General features: G+C 42.0%; 1 protein-coding gene across 3 annotated transcripts in view; it reads left to right on the forward strand.

Moving 5' to 3' along the window:
- The window catches only part of TMEM237 (transmembrane protein 237), a 58,376-nt gene that overhangs the window by 33,376 nt on the left and 6,276 nt on the right, over positions 1–18,724 (forward strand). For all 3 annotated transcript variants that reach the window (XM_033945801.1, XM_033945800.1, XM_033945803.1), the window contains exons 8-12: positions 2,092–2,215; positions 5,279–5,470; positions 5,751–5,824; positions 7,916–8,009; positions 10,337–10,458. In XM_033945801.1, the coding sequence (XP_033801692.1) occupies positions 2,092–2,215; positions 5,279–5,470; positions 5,751–5,824; positions 7,916–8,009; positions 10,337–10,458 (606 nt within the window). The remainder of the gene's footprint in view (positions 1–2,091; positions 2,216–5,278; positions 5,471–5,750; positions 5,825–7,915; positions 8,010–10,336; positions 10,459–18,724) is intronic.

Here is an 18,724-nt window from a genome sequence, read left to right on the forward strand (position 1 = left end):
GCCTACAATGTAGGCATGAGATGGATGCCCTAGGTCACTCAGCGTTATGCAAATGAATCAAAGGAAGCCCATATTGAAGCCTTGACCAAACCACACCTATTTCGTTAGGCGTGAGTTTTTCCATTGGGCATCCATAAAATTGTGGAGGCGCCAGAAAGTGACGTCCACATTTTTTGGACGTCCATGAGCCAATTATCACTCATTAACAACTTAGTTTGGATGCCTAAGTCCCACTCAGCGTTAGACAGGACTTAGGTGCCCTTTATAGAATCAGGGTCTAATTATCTGGGACTTTCATGACTGCCTTCCAAGCCCTGCTAATATTCAGTGCTGGTACACAGATAACTAACAGGATATAGGTAGAACTGCTTTTTTTTTATAGAGCCTTTTATGCCCGCTCAATTAACCAGGAACTGGCTCTGAATGTTGGTAGTAACTGCATAACTTTGGATCTGCCCCAATATTACTTGGGGCACTTTCCTGTTAAATGCCACTGAGTATCGGCACCTGTGTTTAAATATCACCTCTACATTTTCTTTCTATTACTCAGCATTTCCTCTAGATATTTCCATTCTGTCGTCTTTTTCTTTTGCTTATTATTATGCTTAAGTTCCGTTACTTTCATTTTTATTTGTTTCTGTTTATCCTGCCTATGTTCTTCCTTTTTGTTTTTTATCCTCTTCTTTCTTATGTACTTATTAGTCCTCACATATATTCCTCTTCCCCACACACTTTTATGTTTTATTAACTTTTGATATACCGCTACCGCTTAAGCATATTACAGATCTAAGCGGTTTACAATATCATCTTCTGCTCTCAATTCAAACATCCCTCACCTTTTTCTCTCTCCTTTTCCTCCACATCTTTCCTTCTCTCTCCTCTACATGATTTTTATTCTCATTCCTCTCTATTTCCATCTATCCCCCATGTATTTCTTTACTTGACATTGTCTCCTCCATCAATTTTCCCCTGCCACTTCCTCCTTTCCCACTAATTTCACATCCCCATCTTTCACTTTTCTCCTTTCTTCCTTTCATCTTTCCTCCCCTTCTTCACCCTCTCTTCCCTCCATCTTATTTTATCTTCTCTTCTTGCATTTCCCCAACTCTTACTTCTCCCTCTCTTTCTCCAAATACCCACCTCTATCATCTCCATCACCCTCCTTCCAAATCCTTTCCACTCTTATTTCTTCTCCCTTCTCTCTTCTTTCTCTGTTTTTATCAGTCTCTTTTGTAACCCCTTCTGTGGAGACCTGGTATATTTATAGTGATGCTGATTTCACAGTCCCTCCCCTTCTTCTTGTGCTTCTGCTTTGTAACAGGAAGCACATGATAGAGGGAGGGAAGGGTCATGGGATCAGTAGCACAACTCTTGTTCTGAGGTCTTGTGGCCTTTGTTCATTGTGCATCAGCCATAGGAGTATTTACTTCATCTTCAGCCTGTGCCACATCATTTTGGACAGCATTGCCCTTCACCCTCAAACTGTAGCCATTAAAACAGGGATCAGAGATTGAAAGGAAGTGATTTTCATGGAATTGATGGAGAAGATGCAGTTTTGTGGTGCATGGCAAGGACGGGAAAAGCAGCTATTGGTTAATAGTCTTACTACTTACTTGGTGCACTCTTTTCATGTTGGACTTGAGATGTTTGGGAGAGGATATAGGGAGTGAGGAAGCAATGGGGGATATTCAACGGGGTTAATGGTTTCTACTTTCTGACTTGGTGTCAGTTTCGCTATTGAGTGTATCTCACCAGTGCAGGAGCCTTCGTTTTTATTTAATCCACTAGCCTGCATATAGGACCTATAGGGACCCCTGAGGAAGACAATAGTGTCAAAACACAGACCGTGTTGGGTCCATATGTTTCCAGTGATTCAGGCCCTAGACATTTTTATGCGGATTATCTATTTGGTTCTAATGAAGTCTTCATCTTGGACATCAATTCTCCATAAGTTTGTTGTTTTTGATGTTTGTGATTGAAATTTTGCTTTAATTTTCCTACAATAAAACATTTATTAATAAAATTTTTATAAAAAAATCTTGATGATTACAACTTTTAACATTTAACTTTTAACATTTCCCCCTGGTCAAGGTCGATTCCAAGCTGCTGACCGCTCAGAACTGATTAAAGCTACTGAACAAGTTGATGTTTTCATGGATGCAAAGTCATCTTGGACAACCAGGGATGTGGCATTGAAAGTACATCGTGGTTTTAGGTATTTGAACCAGACAGTTTTAATGTAAGGAAGACAGCTTCTGTTATTAAGTTTAAAGCAAGAATTAGCTTCTTTAGAATACTACTTAAGTAGAAATACTTTCTTAATTTCTGATTTCCAGTGATGTACAAATTGGTATGCACTGAATTTCCCAGCAGTGAATGAACTGTAAGCTATGTAACTGCAAAGTCACACATTGATGTAATAAACTTAGCGATTGTAGCAGATGATGATCCAACATTTTGCTTAGGTCTGAACATGTTTTTCAAATCTATGTGCATTATTTTTAAAAAGGGTTCCGGGGTGATCTGGGAAATTACAGACTGGTAAAGCTGACTTCAGTGCTGGGCAAAATAGTAGAAACTATTATAAAAAAAAATAAAATTATGGAACACATGGTTTAATAATAATAATTTTATTCTTTTATACCGCCATACCGAAAAAGTTCTAGGCAGTTCACAACAAGGTGAGCTAATACATGGGATGCAGATAAAATACAAATTAGAATAATGGACTTAAAAACAGATAAAGACAGAAAGCATTTACAATATAATGCAGAAAATACCGGCATGGCAGGGAAAGAAGTAATACATAGAACAGATAAAATATATCAAATTGAATATAAGGAACTTGATTGAAAAAATGAAGCAGAATGCATTAAGATACCAGCCTATTAAAGAGTTGAGTCTTTAATAATTTTCTAAAATCAAGATAGGAAGAAACCTCTGACATAATTTTTCCAAGCCATACATTCAATTTAGCGGCTTGAAATAAGAGGGTTCTCTCAAGGAACTTCTTATAATGACAGGATTTTATGGAGGACACAGTCAGCATGGGTTCAACCAAGGAAGGTCTTGCAATACCAATTTGCTTGATTTCTTTGAAGGTTTGAATAACATGGATAAAGGTGAGCCAGTTGATGTAGATTTTCAGAAAGTTTTGATAAAGTCCCTTATGAGAGATTCCTGAGAAAATTAAAGAGACATGAGATAGAAGACAATGTTTAGTAGTGAATTAGAAATTGGTTATTGGAGATAAAACAGAAGGTAAAGTTAAATGGCCCTTTTTCTCAGCGAAGGAGGGTAAATAGTGGAGTGCCACAGGGATCTGTACTGGGACCAGTGCTATTTAACATATTTTTATAAATGATGAGGTGATTAAATTTGGATCTTTGAGACGCTGTCGGCGTCCGATTTAAAGTGTGATCGGATTTGCTACACCCTGAGGCAGCTTTATAGTGAAACGCTGGCCACCGTTGGTGTACCGATCTTGAAGAAAGAAAGATAAGTTGTTCTCTTCTATCTTACACATAATTTTCAAAGCAATTGGAGACTAGCACATTGTTTGAACCATTTTTACTAGGAGGTTTTTAGCCAGTGAAGTGACTGCTCGAACACCGTTATTCCACCATTGTGGAGGTGGGCGGGCCCCTGTCTGAGGTTTTTTTTCCTCCATTAAGACTGGTCTATGTGCTTATGTTCCAATATAAACACAGTAACCTTTTTTGTTTTTCCATTTTTGTGAAAGTGTATTGTTGACTATCAGTGGTTTTCACATATCCGAGTCATTTTTGCTATTGTTTTGATAAATTTACATATGACATAAAACTATTCAAAGTTGTCAAAACACATGAGGATTGAAAAATTGCAGGAAGACCTTAGGATGTAGCAAAACTGGGCATCCAAATTGCAGAGGAAATTTAATAAATGCAAAATGATGCACATGGGAGGAATTAATCCAAATCATAATTATCTTATACAAGGGTCCACCTTAGGAGTTGACACCCAAGAAAAAGATCTGGGTGTCATTGTAGACCTATTGTGCTGAGGTTTTCTGCTCAGTGAGCAGCTGGGGCAAAAAAAGCAAACAGAAAGCTAGGAATTATTAGGAAAGGGATGGTAAATAAGACAGAGAATATTATAATGCCTCTATATTGTTCCATGGTGCATCCTCATCTTGACTACTTCATGTAGTTCTGGTTACCATATCTCAAAAAAGAAATAGCGGAATTAGAAAAGGTTCACAGAAGAGCAATGAAGATGTATGGAACTTCTCTCATATGAGGAAAGATTAAAGAGGTTTGGGTTCTTCAGCATTGAAGAGATAGATGAGGAGGGGGATACAACTGAGGTCTACAAAATCCTGAGTGGTGTAGAACGAGTAAAAGTGAATTGATTTTTTACCCTTTCCAAAAGTACAAAAACCAGGGGACACTCAATGAAATTACACAAGAATATTAAAACAAATAGGAGGAAATATTTTTTAATTCTTGGAATAGTTAAGCTCTGGAACTCGTTGCCAGAGGATATGGTTACAGCGGCTAGTGTAGCTAGGTTTAAGAAAGGCTTGGACAAATTCCTGGAGGAAAAGTCCATAGCCTATTATTGAGGTAGACGTGGAGGAAGCTGCTGCTTGCCTGGATTGCTAGCATGGAATCTTGCTACTATTTGGTCTTTAGCCAGGTACTGTGACCTGGATTGGCTACTGTGTTGAAAACAGGAAGCTGGGCTAGATGAATCATTGGTCTGACCCAATATAGCTGTTCTTATGTTCTTAAATACTTGCAGAAGAATAAAATGGAAATATATGAATATTTTTTTCCTAGAACAGTTCTCTTGGGGGCAAAAATGCTTGTATGTTCCCATTTGAAAGTAGGAAAATTTGCTTGTGCTTTCCCTTTTGAAAAATAAGTGCAAAGCCCATGGATAAATGCACCCATGGACTTTTCACCATGCAGCCATATTTGAAAATTTCCACTCTTTTTGTGTTCAGATAAATAAGCACTGACTGCCCGATGTTCAAAAAAGCTGAGCTCCTAAGTTTGTCCTATTTTCAGCCATACTTAGGAACCTAAGGGGCCCATTTATTAAAGCTTAGCACATGCTAATGAATTCGTAGTGTGAGCTTAATGCGATGATAACTGTGCCCCTAAATATGTTCTGTTTTGGGGGATTACTGTAGCTGGTTTAATTATGTAGATATTTGGAAAGCTAAAGGATAGAATGAGTTGTGTTTACAGTTTTGCTTCAGTTCTGTAACCTAATTGCTTTCTGCTGCACACAGGGTGATTGGCCTCTTTTCTCATGGTTTCCTAGCTGGCTATGCTGTATGGAACATCATTGTGATTTATGTGCTATCTGGAAACCAGCTGGCTAGCCTCTCAAACCTTCTTCCATCGTACAAGACCCTGGCATATCCTGCTCAGTGCCTCCTATACCTCCTCTTGGCTATCAGCACAGTTTCAGCTTTTGACAGGTAAAGTAGGTTTGCAGTATTTCAGGTCCATTCCTGTAATATTTGCAGTTAATGTTGCATGTGTGAATAGGGGAGAAAACTCTAAAGCGTAACTTCTACCTTTAAAAGGTGAGGTCTTACAATGTACCGGTATCTGTTTACTGCAGCAGAAAAATATGGCAGGTACATTTTCCTGCACTAAAATATCAAAATGAATGGTAGAATATGAAGATTCTGCAAACTCCAGCACTGGACGCACTCTCGCTGTTTTGATTTAAACCTTTTTTCACTATAATTGCAGGATTGACTTGGCTAAAGTGTCGGTGGCAGTACGAGGCTTTCTTACTCTTGACCCTTCGGCCGTGGCGTCTTTCTGTGAGTACACTGTAGAAAGAATCATTCAATAGCAGCCGATATGCTAATTTAAATACAGGAATGCATAAGAAAAAGCTACCATGATGTCACAAATAACCCATGAAACAAAGCAGAAAACTGCATTGACTGCAGATGCATGTAGCATAGGAAGGTGGGCACCATAACCTCCGACTCAACCCAGAGTATCAAACAAAAAGCATCAGCACCTCAGCAAAGAGGTATATTTAACTACATTCTGTAGCAATTGTGCTTTTGAAGTAGCAGAGACCAGAAGAGGGAAAGGAATGGGATTTGTATACTATTTTGTTTTTTTGTGGTTACACATTCAAAGTGGTTTACATATTTTGAACCTGGGGCAATGGAGGATTAAGTGACTTGCCTAGGGTCACAAGAAGCAGTCCTAGCATTCAATCCTACAACCTCTGGGTGCAGAGGCAGCAGCTCTATCATTAGGCCACTCTTTGCTTCAGAAGAGGCAAAGGAGAATGAGGGCCATAAGCCTAACTTCTAGTTAGTTCATCGTCAGTCATGTTTGGGGTTTTTTTTTTAATTTAAAGGAGTAGTGCTTGAAAAGGCAGGCAGTCTTGCTGGTTGTTCTTTTTATTGGTTGCATATTTTGTTCTCAGTGGGCAAAACTGCTTTGGGATTTATAAACAAACTGGTAGAGTTAGAAGTGTTCCTTTCTGCTCCCATGGTCACCTGCCTAAAGGTCTGAGATCATTGGTGGGAGCTCATAAAGAAGCAATTCATGGGCAATTCTCTGACCAGGTGGCTGAGGGCCAGATTCTCTAAGCTCTGATACCATGTTAAAAAAATACTGTGGTGGGAGCGATTTTTGTTTTATTGGCGATTCTCAGCACAATAGCATGCAAATTATATGCATGCTATTTGTGCAGAGAATTGCCGGGAATAGGGGGGCAGGAACTGTGCCTGACAGTTGCTCAGAAGAGTAATCGCTAGGCATAGATCTTCCCTCCTGTCAAACATGGCTGCTGCTCTCCCTGCTGGCTGAGCTGACCGGGGCTCCCCCTGCCATGATTGGCTCAGCTGGCAGAGATAGCCCCATCCCCTCCACCGGGACGAGCCCCACTACTCCCTACCATTAAATTAAGCCTGCCACCACCCCCGTACTGAAGATTGGCAAGAAGGATGTCCATTCCCTCCTGCCAAAAGGTCTCCCACCATGGTGGTCTTGTGTAGCCCCCCTGACACTGCCCCTCCACCATACCTTGTTACAGGGGTGTAGGGGGGGGGGGGCCTTGCCGGCAGGAGGGAGTGGGAATCCTCCCTGCCAATCTTCCACATGGGGTTCGGGGTGGAGGGTGGGGGTAAGCATCAGTGGGAGGCCACTAGATCACCAGGCTCTGGAAAAGGGGAGGGAACTGTGGCTATGTGTTTTCAGTGGCAGGTCTGAACTGCTTTAATTTCCTGTCAGTGCCTGAGCCAATCAGCACTCAGGCACTGATAGGAAAGTAAAGCTATGACAGCTCAGACCCTTCTGGTAAATATTGGCTCCAATTCCTCATAAATGGAGGGGCGTTCCTTTTTGAGAATTGCAAGGAGAGCTCATTTTAATATTAATGATTTTGTTGTGCTACATTTGCATAGTACAATCAGAGGCTGCTAGAAAGCACAGAAAAAAAATCACTGTGAACAGTTTTGAGAATTGGGAGGTAAAATACGTGTATATAGCAATGATTTAGTGCTATTGTTAAATGCATGGTGACGTTAGAGAATCAGCTCATGAGAAAGAAGAAGGGAGAGTGCCATAGCTGACTGCCCAGTGTACTATGAAAGCAAATTTGACTCGTCAGTGGATCACCACCTTTAACAGTGGTTTTAATGAGCACATCAGAGGAAGTATATTTTCCTTCTCTCAAGCCTCCTCTTATGCAAAATTATTGGCATCTGAAATAAGGAGGAACTGTTCTTTCAAGTCTAGATATTCAAATCTTTTGACCAATGTATTTTAAATATGAACGGTTAGAAAAAAAGATAAGCAGAAATGTTGATGATTATTGCGGTCCCCATTGCATATATTCTTAGTATGTAGATGTCCAGGGTATAAGTGGTTTTTCTCCATTTCTTTAGTGTACTTTGCTGCGCTCATCCTTTCACTGAGCCAGCAGATGACAAGTGACAAGATAAACCTTTACACAGTTCCATTGGAGAATGGCAGTCTCTGGTGAGTAATTGTGTAGGGATATTGCTCTAAATAGAGTAAGGGCAATTCTATAATTTGGCACCTAATGTGTCCTGCTAAGAGTGTTGTAGTCATCATGGTGGAGCTCTGAGCACCTAAGTCTGTAAGAGAAAACAGGTGGAGGACCATAATTGAAAGAAACATCTAAGTCCGATTTGGACATAAGGTGATAGTCGCCCAAGGTCAGCACCGGTAAATGTCCATTCTCGAAAAGTACATCTAAACTATTCTGTTTTTTGTTTTTTTTAAATTTCTTTATTCATTTTTAAACTTACAACAAGTGTACAGTAAATATCAACCAAATATAATACAACATCACTTGAAAAATTTTCAATATCATACACCAAGAAGATTTAACCCCCACCCCCCTCCCAAATTCATATACAACTAATATATACCACATGAGAATAATATCTTACGACAATCATCTATATATTCTTAATGGAAAAACAATAAATCCCCCCCCCCCCAAATCCACATGTGTATTAAGATTGGGAAAAGTGTAACTTATTCATTACTATTCTGTTTTTTGAAAATCGTCTATCTGTACATCCAGACATTTGATCATCCAGACCGCCACTACGTCTATCTTTATACCACATTCTCGACCAAAAATTCATTCAAGACCCAAACGCCCAGAACAAGATCTTTTGGACATGGGAGCAGCCAGCATTGCAAAAGACTGGCCACCCAAACATGGCAACAGAGCAGTGGGGCACCTTACAGGGCACTGCTATGAACTTCACAGTAAGGGTGCCACATAAACATCTCACCACAACTCCCTTATAGGTTATGGTGAGCCCCCCAAAACCCACTATATCCACCTGTCTACAACCCCAATAGCCCTTGTAGCTGCAGGTGGCACCTATATGGCAGTACAGTAGGGTTGGGGGGGTTGGTAGGCATACATGTTCCACCATAAATATAGTGGTTAGAGTAGCTTATGTGCCTGGGTCCTCCTCTCTATGGTTCACTAACCCACCCCCCCAGGCTATTTAAGAGACCTGTTTGCAGCTCTACTAGGCTGTTCTATACTATGTGCTGATGTTCTGGAGACAGGTATGTACATTTTTATTCCGATCTTTGTGGGGGTGTGAGGGGGGTCAGTGAACACTGAGGGAGTGTGTGGGGGTCTTTACTTTGTCTCTGCAGTGGTTACCTGGTCACTTTCGATACCTTTTTGGCACTTATACCTGTCTTTTATATCATCTAACTCACAGCATATAAGTTTCACCTAGGCAGTCTTGTCAAACATTTGATTATCCTGCAGTCTGACCAAGTCTAGGTCGGCCCACATCCTTCAAAAATGCTCCTTTCAGCTCTGGGCATAGAGTGGCATTCAGAGGACTTAAATGTCCCTGGATATGTCCAAAAAGCCGTTTCGATTATCGGTACTTGGACGACCTGTATTTAAGTTTCAGTTATGAGCCCTATACAGTACATTTGTAATCTACTTGTATAAATGAGAAGATGATTCTTAATGCACAGCATTTGCTGTTGCTGCTGTACAAGCTTATTTTCAATAGGTCTTCAAATAAAAATAAAACAAAAAAATAGAAATCTTAGAAATTCCACTCTCTTTAAAATGCATGATGTGTTGAAAACAGTCTTATTTACATATCAAGGTGAATTATGTATTCTTTCAGTTTGACTGTCCAAAATAACTCAAGGTAAAATACAGCATCAAAAAAACATTATATTAAAACAATAAGAAATCACAAGTAATATAACTAATTCTAAAATACAAAATAACAAAAAAACATCATATACACTACAAAACTAAAATAATCTCAGTGAGGGTATGTTTTATTGTACTAACTAGAAGATGTCAAAGGGAATGTTTTGACTGCTCTACAGTAGGGCTTCTCAACCCAGTAGTTGAACACACCGTGCTTGTCTGGTTTTTAAGATAGCCACAATAAATATGCATGAGATAGGTTTGTATACAGTAGAGGCAGTGCGTGCAAATTTCTCTCATGAATATTTATTTTGGGTGTTCTGAAAACCTGACTGACTAGGTGTGTTCCAAGGACTGGCTTGAAAACCTTTGCTCTACTGATTTGAAATCTTTCATAACACACCTATAAAACATGGCAACTCATTCACCGTTTTATTGCATTTCATTTTATAAATCCTACTGTACTTATAAAAACAAGAGAGCACTTTTTCCTTTGACACCTTGTATGACATGAAAATATTTCTTATAGTAATAAGAGACATTTCTGATTACCTGAACCTGAGTTTGATTTGTTTAACTTATCTGATGCATATTTTCCAGTGTTGGATCTTCTGTTTTATTCTTTGTTTAGGATGGTAGGTTCTGAGAATCAGATTCTGCAGCCCTGGATTGTGGTCAACTTGGTTGTAGCTCTTCTTGTGGGACTTTCCTGGCTTTTCTTGTCCTTCAGACCAGAGCTTGATCACAGTGAAGGTATGAAGCTTAGTTACATTACTTTGACAGGCTTGTTTGAAATATAAAGCAAAGTATGCTCAAAGATGCATGTGGTCTGCTTCTCCCAAGCTTTAAAATAAGAGTGGAGAATAATGGAACATACCGTATATACCCGAATATAAGTCGATCGAATATGGACTCCCATTTTCCCCCCCAAAAGGAGGAAAAATGGTTGACTCGAATATAAGTCGGGCGGCTTAATGTTCAAGTGCCCTGCCCTGCCAGGATCTGCACCCAGCGTCCCAACCTCCCTCCCTTGTCAGGCTCTGCATCTAGCCCCCTTCCCTCCATCCCCTGCCAGGCACTGCACCCAGCCTCCTCCCTGCCAGGCACTGCACATATCTCTCTGCCCTGTCCATCATACCTCCTCTGCTGCTGGAATCCCTGGTGGTCCAGAAGTGTAGCAGGCAGGAGCTAGCTTTCTGCACTCCTGTCCCACTGCTAACCCAGTCAGTCGCTCACTGCCGTGAGTTCCGGCTTCAGCCGCTGAGCAGTACTAAGTAGGAGCGCACTTTGACACTGCTGCTCAGCGCTAAGCGGCTTTCTGAATGGCTCCCGCAAATTCTCTATCTCTTGCTTCAATTGGAAGCCAATGAATTTTTTGGCCCCAAAATCCTGGTTTATATTCAAGTATATACGGTAAAATTGCTCTATTGTGAGACTAGTTTAGGAGGCTTATGGCCTTGATACCTTATACAGAAGGCCCAGTAAGGCTATTCTTATGTTCTTAAGGTTATCATGCAGCCTGGAATGTTCAGTATTTTCTCTGTCTCCTAGTGGTTGTTGGACAGATTGTGCAGCTCTCCTGTCTGGTGCTTGGCTGGTAGCTCCTGACCTGGTTTGTCCAGGTATCAGTTAAGCAGTTTATAGCTGATTATCTGGCAATTCCTGCTGGAAATAGATGATACCTGGAGTACTGGATCCCTCATTCCTTAGTTTGGGTGACACCCGGTGGTGTTAACTCCCTCCCCCATCCCAGCTCCACTTCTGCCTAATGTGGTGACTTTGGGGAGTGTTATGAGGCTGACATTTGTCCATTCAAGAGGATTCCTGATGAGAGACATTGTTCACAACAAGTATATGGCTTCTAGTTATTTTGCTCGTTCAAAGGTAATTTTATTACTCTCTTACTTCCTGTGCTGTGAACTTTGCCTGCCATAGCTTATTAGAACTGTATCTCTCTGTTCCCCCCCACCCCCCCGCCCAAAAAAAGGTATCTGATCGAGAGCTTTCTCTCAGTGTTGACACTGGCAGTTGAGTTTAGTGTTTCACCTGCTTCAGTTCCCGCGCTTTTCTGCTGACTTCAATCTGGCGGTTCTTCAGCTCTAATATATTTTGGCCAGTCTTCTTCTTAGGCAGCAGGTCTCTTTGAAGTCTGCCAAGGTTCTTAATCACCAGCAGTATTCTGGGTAGAGCTGGCTACCTTCTTTAGCAGCTGTATAATGGGCACTGTGATGCTGATTTCTAGTCTGGCTCTTGAGTGGTGAACCTTGGGTGGTGACAGCTTGTGCTGTATTCTCACCAGGGATCTGGACTTTCTTAGGGACATAAAGCTACTCTTCTGAATGTTAGGCTGACATAGCATGTTTCTTTTTTTTTTAAATCTTAAGTTTCAAACAATCATAGTGGATAACAATTATACACACATATAATAGTCAATAAAAGCACTTTGCCCTAATAATTATACCTAAACAATCATTTTAACACACATTCTAATTAATAATAAAACAGCAGATTCCAGCTTATAATCATCCTATGAATCCCCACCCTCCCCTTGGATGTGCATAATGAAATGACCAACAAGCAAAATCAATCCTTACAGTACTTTATCAATGGCTAACAAACCACCAAAATTTTTTTATAATTTCCCTGCTGTACAGCCAACATCCTTTCCATTTTAAAAACATGGCATAAAGACTCCCACCAAAAACTGTAACTCAACCTATTCCAGTTTTTCCAATTTCTCAAAATCAGCTGTATAGCAACCCCTGTCATTATAAAAAGGAGTTTATTGGACATGGGTCTGTAAAACAGCCAAATTGTCTTCTAGGGCACAGTTCTTCAACCGCCGGTCCGCGGACCGGTGCTGGTCTGCAGAAAATTCCTGCCGGTCCGCGCAGGGCCGGCGAGATGGACGCCATTAAATTTCCTACCCTGGTGGTGTTCGCGGAAATCTTCTGTTCCTCCCAGCCTCGGGTGATCAAGACAGGCTGCCGACGTCGGGCATTCCCTCTGTGAGTCTCACCTATGCGGAAACAGGAAGTTGAAACAAAATAGGCGGGACTCAGAGAGGGAATGCCCGACGTTGGCAGCCTATCTTGATTGCTGCCCCTGCCGAGTCGCCGAAGAGGGCCGCGGGGAAGGTACAAGTAGAAGGGAGATGGTAAGCGTGCCGGGGGGGGGGGGGTCAGCGTGTGGATTGGGGCCATCAGTAGCGTCTGTGCTGAGAGTCTGCCCACGTGCATCATGCGGCGGGTAGGGGCCTCTGGCTCATCTTGGGTGGCAGGGCCTCCAGTGCAAAGCTGTTTTTGCCGGCTTGGGGGGGGGGTCGTGAATGTGCAGGGCACAGCAGGAGTAAGATCATGGGGAGCCTTCATCAGTGGCTGTCTCCTCTCCTGGCAGCTCTGTACTTACCAGGGCAGTGATTCACTTTGGCAACTTCCCCTTTCCTCAGAGGCGGCAACGGACCCAAGGCTGCCTAAGGAAATCACTGCTGCAGGCAAGTATTGAGAGCTGCTGGAAGGAGAGGAAGCCACTGTTGAGGCTGGGAAGCTGCTGGATAAAGGGAGAGCTGCTACTGCACCTGGAGGGAGGTAGAAAGAGAGATGCTGTTGGGAGGGGAAGAGGGAAACGGTTGGGAAGAGAGCTACTGTTAGATAGGGGGGAGGAAGGAAGGGAGAAGGAAAAAAAGAAGGAAACAGCTGGCAGGGAGATTAGAGGAGGGAAAGGGGAGAGACAGGAATGAGAAAGTAGAGAGAGATTGATGCTGGAAAGGGGGTCAGCAGAGAAATGAGAGAGGGATAAAGATGCTAGATCTGGTGTAGGAGAGATAAAAATGAATAAAGCAGTGAAGCTGGAATGAATGATGTAAAAAGGAGAGAGGAGGCATAGGCTGGATGGAAAGGGGAGAGGGGCATAGAAAGAAGTCAGATACATATGGAAGGGGGAGAGGCCAAACAGTGGATGGAACGGGCAGACGCTGGAAGGAAGAGTGGAAAGAAGATGAAAGCAGAGACCACAAAAGGTAGAAAAAAAATCATTTTATTTCTATTTTGTCATTACAATATATCAGATTTGAAATATATATCCTGCTAGAGACATAACTGGGGACTGCAAAGCCTAACACTATTCCTATCATGTGTGACTGCAGTATTCTGTTAGCATGATATTTCTGTGTAGCATTCTGTAATAATTTGGCTTGTTTAGTTTTCTTGATAGTAGAGGGGATATATGTGAAGGGGAGGGGAGACAGGGGTTTTGTTGATCCTTGCTCTGAATATTTATATTTATAAAATGACAATTGTACAGAATATTGTTTCTTTTTATACTTTAATAAAATACGTTCAATATAAAATCATAACTGAGGCTTGTGCAGATGGGATCAGATGGTTTGTGGGGACCTAGCTTGCGGAGAAGGGGCGAAAATGTGTTTTTTTATTTCGGTCTTAGTAGTTTGCCGGTCCACAAAATAATTATTTTATTTCTGCCGGTCCACGGGTGTAAAAAGGTTGAAGAACACTGTTCTAGGGTGTCTTTATATTTGCCTATACAGGGCAATGGAGCTTTCCAGCCGGGCATGCAAAATGCCACCTTTCTTAGGTGGCAAACACAAGGTGTACAATATCTTTTTCACCTGTTTTTGGAGGAGGGGAGCCTGGTCACATTTGCCGAGCTGCAACGAACTTTTGTCCTACAGGCTAATGATCTCTTCGCCTATTACCAGATCCGTTACTATGTTCAGTCCCTCCCAGTGGCTGCCCTTACTGAAGTCTGCAGGGAGGCGCTTTCGGAACTCTTCAGCCTTTCAGCCCAACAGAGGATTCCTCTACGATTTCATATTGTGGGGATCCGGGATTGCCAACCAAGTACGAATCTGGATATATTAGCGACAGCGTGGGCTGAGGACTTGCATTGCCAGTTGACTGCTCAACAGTTACAACGGGTCCTGAAGAACATTCAGAAGGTGTCACCCAATATTACTCACTGGGAAATGCAATTGAAAATTGTTCTTAGACTTTACATTCCACCGGAACGTGCAGCCCGGATGGGGATTACTGTGTCGCATTCTTGCCCGAAATGCAATCAGGCTCACGCATCTTTGAGTCACATGTTTTGGGCTTGCCCCGCAATCCAACAGTTTTGGAGACATCTTGGCCTATATACCACATCATTTGGGGAAAGCGGCCTGATGTCCCAGGAAATCTGTCTGGAAGCATAAGATCTGTAAGCTATAATAATTTTTAAAATTTCGCCAATCAGGGATCCCCACCTGAATACCTGCTTCAACTGCAACCATTTATAATTTTGAGATTTAGCAATACCAAATTTGTTCTGCAGTCATGAAAAGTCAAGCAGCTTTCCATCTAAATTCTAAAACCACATCATCCAAAGTACGAATGTCCACCATCATCCACTGCTTCCAGATGACTTGGAGTTCAGCTATAGCAGAGGTAGGAAACTCCGGTCCTCGAGAGTCTTATTCCAGTCGGGTTTTCAAGATTTCCCCAATGAATATACATGAGATCTATTTGCATGCACTGCTTTCAAAGCATATTCATTGGGGAAATCCTGAAAACCCGACTGGAATACGGCTCTCGAGGACCGGAGTTCCCTACCCCTGAGCTATAAGGACTGACATGTGGAATTATGCTTCTAAATTATCTTGAGTCTAGAACAGGGGTGGGCAATTCCGGTCCTCGAGGGTCGCAATCCAGTTAGGTTTTCAGGATTTCCCCAATGAATATGCATGAGATCTATTTGCATGCACTGCTTTCAATTCTTATTCATTGGGGAAATCCTGAAAACCCGACTGGATTCCGGCCCTCGAGAACTGGAGTTGCCCACCCCTGGTCTAGAACCTTACAGAGTACTTAATGGCAGTTTTCTGGTTCCTGCTTCATACCAGCTTTCTTTGGCTATTCAGTAGTTTATGCCTGTCTCCTGCCTGTTGACAGCATTTTCCTGGATGTTTTACCCATTACTTTTTATATTCCTTCTGACAGCACCTATTGTGTTATGTTTCAGAAGAATCCTAGGCTGATATCTCCTGATGCTGTTAGTTGGCTACAGCTGCCTATATACACTTCTCCCTCTGTATTTGCGGTTTCAGCATTCACGGTTTGGATTATTCAAGGTTTTTAGCTTGCTGACTCCTCCCCCAAAATTACATCAGCTTGCATAGAGAAATTGCTGATTCCAAGCATTTACAGAGAAAATTGCCGATTCCCAGCACTTTCTTCACCATGTTTTGCCTCTCCTTCAGGAACAGGTCTCCCACCATGTTATTTCCGGTTTCACCATATTCACGATGGTTTTTAATAGAAAACAGCGAATAACATATGAAAAAGTTATTTGCGGTTTTTCTGTATCTGCGGTTCTGTTAATCACCTATCACAGCGAATACAAAGGGAGAAGTGAATTGGCCAAACATGGCTGGGATAGGTACTAGTTGCTACCCTCTGACATGATAGCAGCTAATTATGTACTCCATGCGGGTTCATTCTGAGGAGGTTCCATGCTGGCATAACCTCAACGCGCTTCTGGTGGCATATAGTCAGGAGCATTATTATCTGCTTGTGTTCCATGCTGGCATGGGGACACCTTAGGGTACTTTGTGCTGATGTCCTGCTTTAGGGGTCATGAGAATAACATCTTTTAGGTTTAGTGTGTTTGCAATATTTTGCTATATTCTCTATTGAAAGTAGCCTTGACTGCTACATGCTGGAGGCATACTTGTGGACTGCATGCTGGGGTACCTTCTTTTGTTGCAGCATGTAGGCAGAATTCTGGGGACCCGTGTGCTCATGCTCCAAGCAAACAGACAGCAATCCTGGCTGGGAAACTACATAAATAAAGCCGGACAGACCTACAACGCATTCTGAAAATCAATTAAAACCGCTCTATTTGACAAATTCATTGCCTAAGCAATTGACCTTCTCCCACTTTATTACTGCCCCGCTGCGATCCCTGATGTGTTTCTCAGGTAACCCCAATCTCTCATGTATTCTCTCCCCAAATATCTCCAATCTCTCCCTTATGTATCTCCAATCTCTCCCCATGTACCTACAATCTATTATGTATTCTCTCCCCATATATTTTCTCTTCAAGCACTCTGTAATTTGCTGATTGTCCAGCCTTCTTTCAATGTGAACCGCCTAAAGTCTTTTGACTATGGCGGTATAGAAAAATAAAGTTATTATTATTTACGACTTATAGTTTTGGTGCTTGCAGCACCAATATGTAATGTATGCTGGCAGCATATTTAAAGTCTACGTGTAGGCAGTATCTTGTGTGCTATATTCTGGGTTTTCCTTTCTACTGGCAGGAAATATTCTTGCTTCTGCTGGCTGGCCACTTTCTTATCTGCTCTTGCTGACCGCTTTCTGTTCTGCTAACCATATCCTTAGCTATGGTATATGGGCTACATTTTTATCTGCTGTTTGTTATTGGCATATGCTGAGGTTATGCTTTTATATACTGATATGTCCTGATATGCAGTAAGTTGGTTGTACCCTTTTACACTATAGGTAGTAGACTGGTAGTACTTTCTCTGTGCTGTCTGTAGTTTGCATCTCTCGGTGCTGTATGCAGGTGCCATCTTTTAATTGCTACTGTATATGAGCAATGCTGTCTTGTAGGCTGCATGCTGGCAGTCTCACAGTGAGATACTTGCCTCCTCTGCGGTATGCGACTAGCATCCTTCTATGTGACATCCTAGTCCCATTATATGCTGCTGCGGGCTTCCAAATTACCTTTATGCTGCATTTTAACAGTGTTTGTTTCTGGCTCATTCTGTCGGCATCCTAAGATGCTCCTTGCAGTTTCCATCCTTTCGGCAGTATGTTTCCAGCATTTTTATTGTCTGCTCCCTGAAAGCATTTTTTTATGACAGGCTGGCACAGCCCTCTTGTTATGCTAGACGGTGAAACTTTTATCTGCAGTGTTCTGACTGCATCCTTCTGCTGTATAATAGCAGCTTCCTTGTGTGCTTACTTTGCATGTTTGCTACCTCCGTTCTACTTTTGTCGGGTTCCAGTTTAATAGTTTCTGCACATAGAGCATAGTGTGCTCACAACAAGTAGAATAGTTATCCTTCTATGTAAATACAGCACAGCCTGGTCTCTGCATGCAGGACATTGCCTCATCTCTGTCCCTCTGTCATACCTCTATCTCTGCATCTCAGTCATGGCTCCACCTGTGTGCATTGAGCTTTACAGAAATGTCTGGAGATGCATCATTATCAGATAGAGTGCTGCTACATCTCTGTCATTTCAGCCACAAGGTACCATCAGAAGTATTGATTACAAGCCTGTTTGCCCAATGGAGTCTGTGACGTTGTACAGGGATGCTGTTTTCTCAGTAGCAGAGATCTGTTCTATGGCCCTAGTCTCCAGAGCATGTTCGTTCTGGCTATGATGGTGATCTGTATGTTTAAAGGTGGTTCTACTCTAAGAACTCTGTGCTCATTCACTTTCTCTATGCATGACTCTTTGCATGGGCCCCTGGCAGAAGCTATTCCAGGGATCATGTTAGTCTCCTGGTCCTCTCCCAGGGTATGGTGAGTTTGGAGTGGAGTTGGACACACATATCTCTGTCCACAGTTGCCCCAGATTCTATAGTTTTTTTTATTCTCTCCATTCCTTGGTTTCTTCAGCAAGGGCTCCTTCCTCAATTCCTCTGCCAACTGGTGCCATGGTTCTACCCCCTGTTCTTTTCTGCTGGGCATTCTTCTGAACCTCTGTGCCTAATTATGGGTTATGTTTTCTGGATTTAATTGATTTTCTCTCTGCTGGCACATTAATCCTTCCTTTTCTTCAAGACCTGATGTCTTTAGTCTCTAGCTGGGTCCAAGGCTTCCTGGCAGTATATCAGTTTTGCTCTCTGGCACTTTCATGTGGAGTTATTCTTCTTTCCTGTTTCTTTTAGGACTCATATTTGGGTCCTATGGTTTACTTTCTTTTTGGAGCTTTTTGCCTTCCATTGCTAAAGTTTTGGTTATCCCACCCTACTTGGATCATTGCTCTGG

This window comes from Geotrypetes seraphini, chromosome 5 (genome assembly GCF_902459505.1).
Source record: "Geotrypetes seraphini chromosome 5, aGeoSer1.1, whole genome shotgun sequence".
NCBI lineage: Eukaryota > Metazoa > Chordata > Amphibia > Gymnophiona > Dermophiidae > Geotrypetes > Geotrypetes seraphini.